A 12,147-nucleotide genomic window follows, 5' to 3' on the forward strand; every position below is an offset into this window, starting at 1 on the left:
GACTAGCAGAACAGAGTCTCCGGAGCCAAGCACAAACGAGAGGCCCACAGAAGAGGGTAAGAAGGGCGGTGAGGCAGTGCGCGCCGCACGGACTGGCAGGAAGGAGCCGGGGCGGAGGGGCGGCCTGCCGGTTAAGCAGAGCCCCTGAGTCTGGCTTGCAAAAGCAGAGGAGCTGGAAGGAGTGTGCTCCGACAGCAAGCAGGACTTAGCATCTGGGAGGTCATAAGTTAACAGCTCTGCTCAGAAAGCAGGAAGGCTGGAGGACAAAGGGAGGGAGAGTTGCTGAGCCCCCAGACGACAGAGCTCAGTTTGGTGGGGAACAAAGGCGCTAACCAGTGCCATCTCCCTCGCCCATCCCCCAGCCAAAATCCCAAAGGGAACCAGATCCTGCCAGGGAACTTGCTTGCTCCACGCAAACACCCAACTCTGTGCCTCTGCAGAGCCACCCTTCCGGCAGAGGGTCTGACTCCCTCCCACTGCCACAGGGCCCCTCCTGAAGTGGATCACCTAAGGAGAAGCGAGCTAAGCCTGCCCCTCTTGCCCCCGTACACCTTGTCTACCCACCCCAGCTAATACGCCAGATCCACAGCACCACAAGCATGGCAGTGTGCAAGTAGCCCAGATGAGCCACACCACCCCACAGTGAATCCCGCCCCTGGGAGAGGGGAAGAGAAGGCACACACCAGTCTGACTGTGGCCCCAGCGGTGGGCTGGGGGCAGACTTCAGGTCTGACTGCGGCCCCGCCCACCAAGTCCAGTTATACACCACAGCACAGGGGAAGTGCCCTGCAGGTCCTCACCACTCCAGGGACTATTCAATATGACCAAACGGAAGAATTCCCCTCAAAAGAATCTCCAGGAAATAACAACAGCTGATGAACTGATCAAAAGGGATTTAAATAATATAACAGAAAGTGAATTTAGAATAATAGTCATAAAATTAATCACTGGGCTTGAAAACAGTATAGAGTACAGCAGAGAATCTCTTGCTACAGAGATCAAGGGACTAAGGAACAGTCACGAGGAGCTGAAAACCGCTTTAAACGACATGCAAAATAAAATGGAAACGACCACGACTAGGATTGAAGAGGCAGAGGAGAGAATAGGTGAACTAGAAGATAAAGTTATGGAAAAAGAGGAAGCAGAGAAAAAGAGAGGTAAAAAATCCAGGAGGATGAGGGGAAAATTAGAGAACTAAGTGATACACTAAAAAGAAATAATATACACATAATTGGTATCCCAGAGGAGGAAGAGAGAGGGAAAGGTGCTGAAGGGGTACTTGAAGAAATAATAGCTGAGAACTTCCCTGAACTGGGGAAGGAAAAAGGCATTGAAATCCAAGAGGCACAGAGAACCCCCTTCATATGTAACTTGAATCGATCTTCTGCACAACATATCATAGTGAAACTGGCAAAATACAAGGGTAAAGAGAAAATTCTGAAAGCAGCAAGGGATAAACGTGCCCTCACATATAAAGGGAGACCTATAAGACTCGTGACTGATCTGTTTTGAAACCTGGCAAGCCAGAAAGGATTGGCACGAGATCTTCAATGTGCTGAACAGAAAAAATATGCAGCCGAGAATCCTTTATCCAGGAAGAGTGTCATTTAGAATAAAAGGAGAGATAAAGGTCTTCCCAAACAAAAACTGAAGGAATTTGTCACCACTAAACCAGCCCTACAAGAGATCCAGAGGGGGATCCTGTGAGACAAAGTACCAGACATCGCTACAAGCATGAAACCTACAGACATCACAATGACTCTAAACCCATATCTTTCTATAATAACACTGAATGTAAATGGAATAAATGCGCCAATAAAAAGACATAAGCTATCAGAATGGATTAAAAAACAAGACCCATCTATTTGCTGTCTACAAAGACTCATTTTAGACCTTTAAATTGAGAGAGAGGGGATGGAGAACTATTTATCATGCTACTGGAAGCCAAAAGAAAGCTGGAGTAGCCATACTTATATCAGACAAACTAGACTTTAAATTACAGGCTGTAACAAGAAATGAAGAAGGTCATTATATAATAATTACAGGGTCTATCCATCAGGAAGAGCTAAAAATTATAAATGTCTATGCGCCAAATATGGGAGCACCCAAATATATAAAACAATTACTCATAAACATAAGCAACCTTATTGATAAGAATGTGGTAATTGCAGGGGACTTTAACACTCCACTTACAGAAATGGATAGATCATGTAGACACACGGTCAATAAAGAAACAAGGGCCCTGAGGGAACTTTCCAGAACGCTCGCTGAAAAGCGGAGGAGCGGCGGCTGCCCGAGCTGTGCCCAGCAACGCGCTCCTTCCCGCTCCCCCACACCGGCCTCGGCCCCCTCACCGGCTGTAGAAAATGGTGAAAGAAACTACTTACTATGATGTTTTGGGGGTCAAACCCAATGCCACCCAGGAAGAATTGAAAAAGTCTTACAGGAAATTGGCTTTGAAGTACCACCCTGACAAGAATCCAAATGAAGGAGAGAAGTTTAAACAGATTTCTCAAGCTTATGAAGTGCTCTCTGATGCGAAGAAAAGGGAATTATATGACAAAGGAGGAGAACAGGCAATTAAAGAAGGTGGAGCAGGTGGTGGTTTTGGCTCCCCCATGGACATCTTTGATATGTTTTTTGGAGGAGGAGGAAGGATGAAGAGAGAGAGGAGAGGTAAAAATGTTGTGCATCAGCTCTCTATAACCTTAGAAGATTTATATAATGGTGCAACAAGAAAACTAGCTCTGCAAAAGAATGTGATTTGTGACAAATGTGAAGGCCGAGGTGGTAAGAAAGGAGCAGTAGAATGTTGTCCCAATTGCCAAGGTACTGGAATGCAAATAAGAATTCATCAGATAGGACCTGGAATGGTTCAGCAAATTCAGTCTGTGTGCATGGAGTGCCAGGGCCATGGGGAACGGATCAGTCCTAAAGATAGATGTAAAAGCTGCAATGGAAGGAAGATAGTTCGAGAAAAGAAGATTCTAGAAGTTCATATTGACAAAGGCATGAAAGATGGCCAGAAGATAACATTCCATGGTGAAGGAGACCAAGAACCTGGACTGGAACCAGGAGATATTATCATTGTTTTAGATCAGAAGGACCATGCTGTTTTTACTAGGCGAGGAGAGGATCTTTTCATGTGTATGGACATACAGCTGGTTGAAGCACTGTGCGGCTTTCAAAAGCCAATATCTACTCTAGACAACAGAACCATTGTCATTATCTCTCATCCAGGTCAGATTGTCAAGCATGGAGATATCAAGTGTGTGCTGAATGAAGGCATGCCAATTTATCGTAGACCATACGAAAAGGGTCGCCTAATCATCGAATTTAAGGTAAACTTCCCTGAGAATGGCTTTCTCTCTCCTGATAAACTCTCTTTGCTGGAAAAGCTCCTACCTGAGAGGAAGGAAGTAGAAGAGACTGATGAAATGGACCAGGTAGAACTGGTGGACTTTGATCCAAATCAGGAAAGAAGGCGCCATTACAATGGAGAAGCGTATGAGGATGATGAACATCACCCTAGGGGAGGTGTTCAGTGTCAGACCTCTTAATGGGGCCAGTGAAGAACACTGCTGGCATTTTATATGCAGTAGTGAACGAATGAAGGACTATAATCATAGCTCACTACTTGCTATTATTGTTTTTGTTTTAATATTCAACTATAGTAGTGTTTTAAAAGTTAAATGAAGAATAAAAAATATAAAAGCTGTGAAAAAAAAAAAAAGAAACAAGGGCCCTGAATACACATTGGACCAGATGGACTTGACAGATATATTTAGAACTCTCCATCCCAAAGCAACAGAATATACTTTCTTCTCGGGTGCACATGGAACATTCTCCAAGATAGATCATCACAAAACAGCCCTTCATAAGTATACAAGAATTGAAATTATACCATGCATACTTTCAGACCACAATGCTATGAAGCTTGAAATCAACCACAGGAAAAAGTCTGGAAAACCTCCAAAAGCATGGAGGTTAAAGAACACCCTACTAAAGAATGAGTGGGTCAACCAGGCAATTAGAGAAGAAATTAAAAAATATATGGAAACAAACGAAAATGAAAATACAACAATCCAAATGCTTTGGGACGCAGAGAGGCAGTCCTGAGAGGAAAATACATTGCAATCCAGGCCTATCTCAAGAAACAAGAAAAATACCAAATACAAAATCTAACAGCATACCTAAAGGAAATAGAGGCAGAACAGCAAAGACATTCTAAACCCAGAAGAAGAAGAGAAATAATAAAGATCAGAGCAGAAATAAACAATATAGAATCCAAAAAGACTGTAGAGCAGATCAACGAAACCAAGAGTTGGTTTTTTGAAAAAATAAACAAAATTGACAAACCTCTAGCCAGGCTTCTCAAAAAGAAAAGGGAGATGACCCAAATAGATAAAATCATGAATGAAAATGGAATTATTACAACCAATCCCTCAGAGATACAAACAATTATCAGGGAATACTACGAAAAATTATATGCCAACAAATTGGACAACCTGGAAGAAATGGACAAATTCCTAAACACCCACACTCTTCCAAAACTCAATCAGGAGGAAATAGAAAGCTTGAACAGACCCATAACCAGCGAAGAAATTGAATCGGTTATAAATAATCTCCCAACAAATAAGAGTCCAGGACCAGATGGCTTCCCAGAGGAGTTCTACCAGATGTTTAAAGCAGAGATAATACCTATCCTTCTCAAGCTATTCCAAGAAATAGAAAGGGAAGGAAAACTTCCAGACTCATTCTAGGAAGCCAGTATTACTTTGATTCCTAAACCAGACAGAGACCCAGTAAAAAAAGAGAACTACAGGCCAATATCCCTGATGAATATGGATGCAAAAATTCTCAATAAGATACTAGCAAATCGAATTCAACAGCATATAAAAAGAATCATTCACCATGATCAAGTGGGATTCATTCCTGGGATGCAGGGCTGGTTCAACATTCACAAATCAATCAACGTGATACATCACATTAACAACAAAAAAGAGAAGAACCATATGATCCTGTCAACTGATGCAGAAAAGGCCTTTGACAAAATCCAGCACCCTTTCTTAATAAAAACCCTTGAGAAAGTCGGGATAGAAGGAACATACTTAAATATCATAAAAGCCATTTATGAAAAGCCCACAGCTAACATCATCCTCAATGGGTAAAAACTGAGAGCTTTTTCCCTGAGATCAGGAACACGACAGGGATGCCCACTCTCACCGCTGTTGTTTCACATAGTGTTGGAAGTGCTAGCAACAGCAATCAGACAACAAAAGGAAATCAAAGGGATCAAAATTGGCAAAGATGAAGTCAAGCTTTCACTTTTTGCAGATGACATGATATTATACATGGAAAATCTGATAGACTCTACCAAAAGTCTGCTAGAACTGACACATGAATTCAGCAAAGTTGCAGGATACAAAATCAATGTACAGAAATCAGTTGCCTTCTTATACACTAACAATGAAGCAACAGAAAGACAAATAAAGAAACTGATCCCATTCACAATTGCACCAAGAAGCATAAAATACCTAGGAATAAATCTAACCAAAGATGTAAAAGATCTGTATGCTGAAAACTATAGAAAGCTTATGCAGGTAATTGAAGAAGATATAAAGAAATGGAAAGACATTCCCTGCTCATGGATTGGAAGAATAAATATTGTCAAAATGTCAATACTACCCAAAGCTATCTACACATTCAATGCAATCCCAATCAAAATTGCACCAGCATTCTTCTCGAAACTAGAACAAGCAATCCTAAAATTCATATGGAACCACAAAAGGCCCCGAATAGCCAAAGTAATTTTGAAGAAGAAGACCAAAGCAGGAGGCATCACAATCCCAGACTTTAGCCTCTACTACAAAGCTGTCATCATCAAGACAGCATGGTATTGGCACAAAAACAGACACATAGACCAATGGAATAGAATAGAAACCCCAGAACTAGACCCACAAACGTATGGCCAACTCATCTTTGACAAAGCAGGAAAGAACATCCAATGTAAAAAAGAGAGTCTCTTTAACAAATGGTGCTGGGAGAACTGGACAGCAACATGCAGAAGGTTGAAACTAGACCACTTTCTCACACCATTCACAAAAATAAACTCAAAATGGATAAAGGACCTGAATGTGAGACAGGAAACCATCAAAACCCTAGAGGAGAAAGCAGGAAAAGACTTCTCTGACCTCAGCCGTAGCAATCTCTTACTCGACACATCCCCAAAGGCAAGGGAATTAAAAGCAAAAATGAATTACTGGGGCCTTATGAAGATAAAAAGCTTATGCACAGCAAAGGAAACAACCAACAAAACTAAAAGGCAACGAACGGAATGGGAAAAGATATTTGCAAATGACATATCGGACAAAGGGCTAGTATCCAAAATCTATAAAGAGCTCACCAAACTCCACACCCAAAAAACAAATAACCCAGTGAAGAAATGGGCAGAAAACATGAATAGACACTTCTCTCAAGAAGACATCCGGATGGCCAACAGGCACATGAAAAGATGCTCAACGTCGCTCCTCATCAGGGAAATACAAATCAAAAGCACACTCAGATATCACCTCACGCCAGTCAGAGTGGCCAAAATGAACAAATCAGGAGACTATAGATGCTGGAGAGGATGTGGAGAAACGAGAATCCTCCTGCACTGTTGGTGGGAATGCAAACTGGTGCAGCCACTCTGGAAAACAGTGTGGAGGTTCCTCAGAAAATTAAAAATAGACCTACCCTATGACCCAGCAGTAGCACCGCTAGGAATTTACCCAAGGGATACAGGAGTACTGGTGCATAGGGGCACTTGTACCCCAATGTTTATAGCAGCACTCTCAACAATCGCCAAATTATGGAAAGAGCCTAAATGTCCATCAACTGATGAATGGATAAAGAAATTGTCATTTATATACACAATGGAATACTACATGGCAATGAGAAAGAATGAAATATGGCCTTTTGTAGCAACGTGGATGGAACTGGAGAGTGTGATGCTAAGTGAAATAAGTCCTACAGAGAAAGACAGATACCATATGTTTTCATTCTTTTTTTTTTTAAATTTTTTTTTCAACGTTTTTTATTTATTTTTGGGACAGAGAGAGACAGAGCATGAACGGGGGAGGGGCAGAGAGAGAGGGAGACACAGAATCGGAAACAGGCTCCAGGCTCCGAGCCATCAGCCCAGAGCCTGACGCGGGGCTCGAACTCACGGGCTGCGAGATCGTGACCTGGCTGAAGTCGGACGCTTAACCGACTGCGCCACCCAGGCGCCCCCCATATGTTTTCATTCTTATGTGGATCCTGAGAAACTTAACAGAAGACCATGGGGGAGGGGAAGGAAAAAAAAAAAGAGAGGGAGGGAGCCAAACCATAAGAGACTCTTAAAAACTGAGAATAAACTGAGGGTTGATGGGGGGTGGGAGGGAGGGGAGGGTGGGAGATGGGTACTGAGGAGGGCACCTTTTGGGATGAGCACTGGGTGTTGTATGGAAACCAATTTGACAATAAATTTCATATATTGAAAAAAAATACACACACCCTCACAGACACACCAAGTACCTGGGCACTCCACGGCCCACTCAAGTAGACACATAAAACTAACCATTGCCACAACCAAATGCATGGTGGAGTCCTGTACGGAGTCCTATGAGAGAAAATGACAATAGAGAAATATTAAGGAAATATGAATAAAGTATGGATTTTAGTTAATAATAATGTGTCAATATTGGTTCATTAATTATGACAAATATACCACACTAATGCCAGAAGTTAATAATAGGAGAAACTAGGTGTGGGTATGTGCAAACTCTGTACTATCTTCAAAATTTTTCTGTAAGACTAAAATAATTCTAAAAACTAAAATTTGTTTTTTTTAAAGTAATAATTGATAGAGAGATAGGACTTAAGAGACATACCAAGCAAATGCAATTAATGGGCCATAAAAAGATACTTTTGACAATCAGGGATGATTGCTCACAAACTGTGTATTAGATGATAATAAGAAACTGTTAATTTTTTGGGTGTAATAGTGATATTGTGGTTATGTGTTGGGAAATAAAAAGACTTCAACTATTAGAGAAATATTCTGAAGCTTGTACAGATGAAATAATGTGATATTTTGGATTTTCTTTAAATAATCAGGCAAAGATGGATAGAGTAAGAGACGAAATAAGAATGACAGGATCTTTTCTTTCTCGCCTTGGGACAAAGGTGGTCATAAAAAAGAGTCCCCTCAAAAGCAGATAGGGCATTACCATGGCTAGCTGACACTTTACTAAAGCCAAGTACTACTTAAATGAGATAAGCACAAAGAGGAAAAGCAAGACAATAGCTACAACTTATTGAGCACTCTTAGCAGGTGCTATTCTAAGGCTTTACACTCTATTTCATTTAATCTTCACAACCACCCTGAGATGGTTTTGTTATTCAAATTTTACTAAAGGATGATCAAGATCTCTATTAGGAAATGATACAGGTGGAACTTGAGCCCAGGGAAAATGACTCCAGAACACATGATCTTAATCTGTAGACATTTTTTCTCCCTTAGCTTGAGAAAGCAACTGCCTCTCTGGTATATATTGCTTGAAACCCATCTATCTGAACCTGTAGGGAGCATGAGTGCAGTCTCATATATGCCTCCCTTTTGTTTCCTTTGCCCTTCACTTGGTTCAGATAAAACTGTGCCACTTTTCCACTGAGCCTCTTCATACCTTCACTGCTACTACCCAAAGAGGGCTCAATATCTAGACTCTGTACCTAGAATGTTCCTTACAACTCAAAATATGTTCCATAGACAAGCAGCATCAGTATCACCAGGGAACTTGTTAGAAATGAATTATCTTGGGCATCACTCCAGGGTAATGAATCAGAATCTGCATTTTAACAGATTCTCAAGTTATTTATATGCACATTAAAGCTTGAAAAGCACTGCTTCCCATCTGCTGGAGTACTCCCTTAGTGATTCCTTGCTGGAGTGTTCCAGAAACAGGAGTCTAAAATCTATGGCTTGAAAGGGAGGGAGTCATTTAAGCTGTTCCCTGTTCCCTGGCCTTATGGAGCTCCAGAGTCAGTCAGAAGCCATCCTAAGAATAGATCTTGCTGTCTTTAGAATAAAAAAATATGTTGGAGAAATGAAAAGACAACCACATGTTAGCCATCATTTCCTTCCCATATTTCATTCATGTTCTCCTGGTATCTCACACTGCCACAACACAGACACTTTATATAATGAAGAAATTTTTAATTAAAAGCATCAGAACCTTTGAGCATAGACAATCCTTTAAAAATGAAATTTATCTGTATTTACAAGCTTCCATTTATTTGTAATGACAATAGGATAAAAAAAAAACTGCCTCTGAAGGCATATGGAGGAATGATTAAACTAATTTACAATAATTGCTTTAATCTTGGTATATTAAATTGTAGTGTTTAACTCTTTCCGTTCTCTTGGTCTAAGGCAACGTTAAAATATATCACCATGGTCTATATTGTACCTCTGAATAACAGTGGAAATTCTGCCCTATAGTGCCAGCCTATCACTTGCATCATCCATACAATAAACAGGGAGATATCCTCACTCCACCCCAACACCTAATTGCTTCTCTACTTTTGTGCTTTTAAGATAGAAACCCCATGTTCAGAAATCAAGGCATTAGAAGCTATTAATTTCTTAGCACTAATAAATTGATCAGATCAGAACTTAATTGAGGAATTCCCTCAAGAAAAAGACACAGGACAAGGGGATTTAAGGGAAAAGAGGGAATAGGTTGAAACTTCGGCAGTTGGGAAGGCCAGGAGAGGGCCTAAGAAAGGGAAAACATTGTTGATATCTTCAGACGTCACCTTTGCTTACTTTCTGGTTATGGTTCAGAAGAGTCCTGCTGGCTGCCATTTATAACTTTTGCTGTGGATTCACCCCAATAACATTTCAGGAAGCACATAGAATGGGGAGATCAGTGATATTAAAGCTATTGTGAAATATTTCTTTTTGCTTCTGGCACCCCTGTCCACCCCTGCTAACCCCAGTTTACCCTGAGCTTTCCCACTTCTCTCCTTGATGGGACTGGCTGGGTCAGGCCTTCTTTTGCTTTATGAATGACTCGGGTCTGAGCCACTGATCAAAATGAGGGGACCCTAGTGACAGGTACAACCTTTCAAGTCAGAAGAATGGAATTGCACTGTAAGGGACCATGAACATTCCAAGACATTTGGCTGAGAGTTATGTCCCCATTATTTTACTTATAGAAAAACCACACTCTTCATCCTTTACCCTCAGTGAGCTATGTTCCATTAGTAATTTCAGTCTCTATGTTTCCTGAAGGGCTCTGCCAGATGTGACCAATGGCTCGTCATGATCTGATATCTGGTATATGACCTCAAACAATAGTATATGATGATCATTGTATGCACATGACATTCATATAAGTAATTTGTCTCCAGATTTTGGCAAGAAACATTAAACTACAAAAAAAAAGGTGGGGGGGTGCCTGGGTGGTTCAGTCGGTTAAACGTCTGACTTCAGCTCAGGTCATAATCTCACAGTTCATGAGTTTGATCCCCACCTTGAGGTCTCTCCTGACAGCTCAGAGCCTGGAGCTCACTTCAGATTCTATGTCTTCCCCTCTCTGTGTGCCTTTCCCCCGCTCACTCTCTGTCTGTCTCTCCCTCTCTCTCAAAAATAAATTTAAAAAAAAATAACAGAACCATTGCTTTTGAATTGAAAACAAAGTACTCAGCAGTGAAAAACATGGGAATGCAGCACACTTTCAACAGTAGAGGGCATTGTGTGTGGGCTCTCGGTGTCAAGTCTTGAAGGAAAGGAATTAACAGGAAGAAGAAGATGTGGGTCATCATTGTTAATATTTCCATATGCTACCTTCCTTCTGAGGCACTTAGTGCATCCTAAATGATTATCTCACTTATCCTTGCAGGCTTTTGATTACCTTGGGGTAAGCTTGGGAGGCAGGGAAAGTCAACATACAAGCATATGCACTCTAAGAATTCACAAAATGCTTTTACATCTAGAATCTTGTACAAGCCTCACAACAGGTCTGTCAGGTTACAGAGTTTATTTATCATGCTCAGTTTGTGAAAGAGTAGTGTTTTAAAGCCTGTACTTCTAGATCCAATGGCATTCCAGATGTTTCAAGGGCAGCACTGTTGTTGGTGGTACATTCTGTTCTTGAACTGCCAAGGATGTAGGAGGATAATTGTATGCTTGAAAAGTAGGGAATCAGGCGTTCCTTCTTTACCTGCCTCAACTCCTTATTGCTTACAATTGGACTCCTTATTGGAAGTTTGCAACCCTAAATGCATTATTTCTCTGCCTTCTTCCCCTCAAGCTCAAATTATGTTCTAGCCTCCATAGTCCTCAAAAGTCTTTACACCTAGATTCAAAAGTGTTTCTCACCTTTTTAAACCTATGGTCCTTTTAAATAAGCATCTTGCATTCTTCCTGGCATTCTTCCCCTCTCACCTGCTCATTGCAAAGACACTGATATATACCTATTCACACCAAGTTGAGAGTCCAACCTCTGGTTTGGATAACCACAATCTCTGCCAGCATTCAAATTTTTACTGATCTTTATTTTCTGTCCTGAGAAACCAATATGCTTACTTTTTTCTTCTGCTTCATATAAGGTGATATAATATTGATATGATATTTCAAACTACAGTAGTCCTCCACTTATTCATGGCTTTGCTTTCTATGGTTTAAGTTACCCAATGTCAACCACAGTTTAAAAGCAGATGATCCTCCTTCTGACATATGGTATCATCAGAAGGTCAATAGCCTAAAAGTACATCAAAATGCCTACATCATTCACCTCACTTTCTCTCATCTCATAGGCATTTTATCATTTCACATCATTATAAGAAGGGTAATATAGTGCAATAAGATGTTTTGGTAGAGACTACATTCATTAACTTTATTGCAGTATAATATTATAAGTGTTCTACTAGATTATTATTGTTAATCTCTTACTATGTTTAATTTATTAATTAAAATCTATCATAGGTATGTATATATAGGAAAACCATAGTATATAGAGAGTTTGGTACCATCCATAGTTTCAGGCATCCACTGGGTACCGTGGAATGTATCCCCTGTGGATAAGGGGGGACTACTGTACTTCTCTCCCATCCTGA

The 12,147-nt window shown here is 40.8% G+C and overlaps 1 protein-coding gene across 1 annotated transcript; it reads left to right on the forward strand.

Moving 5' to 3' along the window:
- The first annotated feature begins 2,286 nt into the window (after positions 1–2,286).
- LOC131502511 (dnaJ homolog subfamily A member 1-like) lies at positions 2,287–3,714 on the forward strand. Its single transcript, XM_058713284.1, has one exon. The coding sequence runs from the start codon at positions 2,367–2,369 to the stop codon at positions 3,558–3,560; it is 1,194 nt and encodes a 397-aa protein (XP_058569267.1). The 5' UTR covers positions 2,287–2,366; the 3' UTR covers positions 3,561–3,714.
- The last annotated feature ends 8,433 nt before the right edge of the window (positions 3,715–12,147 follow it).

The sequence above is a fragment of the Neofelis nebulosa genome, chromosome X, assembly GCF_028018385.1.
Source record: "Neofelis nebulosa isolate mNeoNeb1 chromosome X, mNeoNeb1.pri, whole genome shotgun sequence".
NCBI classification, from domain to species: domain Eukaryota; kingdom Metazoa; phylum Chordata; class Mammalia; order Carnivora; family Felidae; genus Neofelis; species Neofelis nebulosa.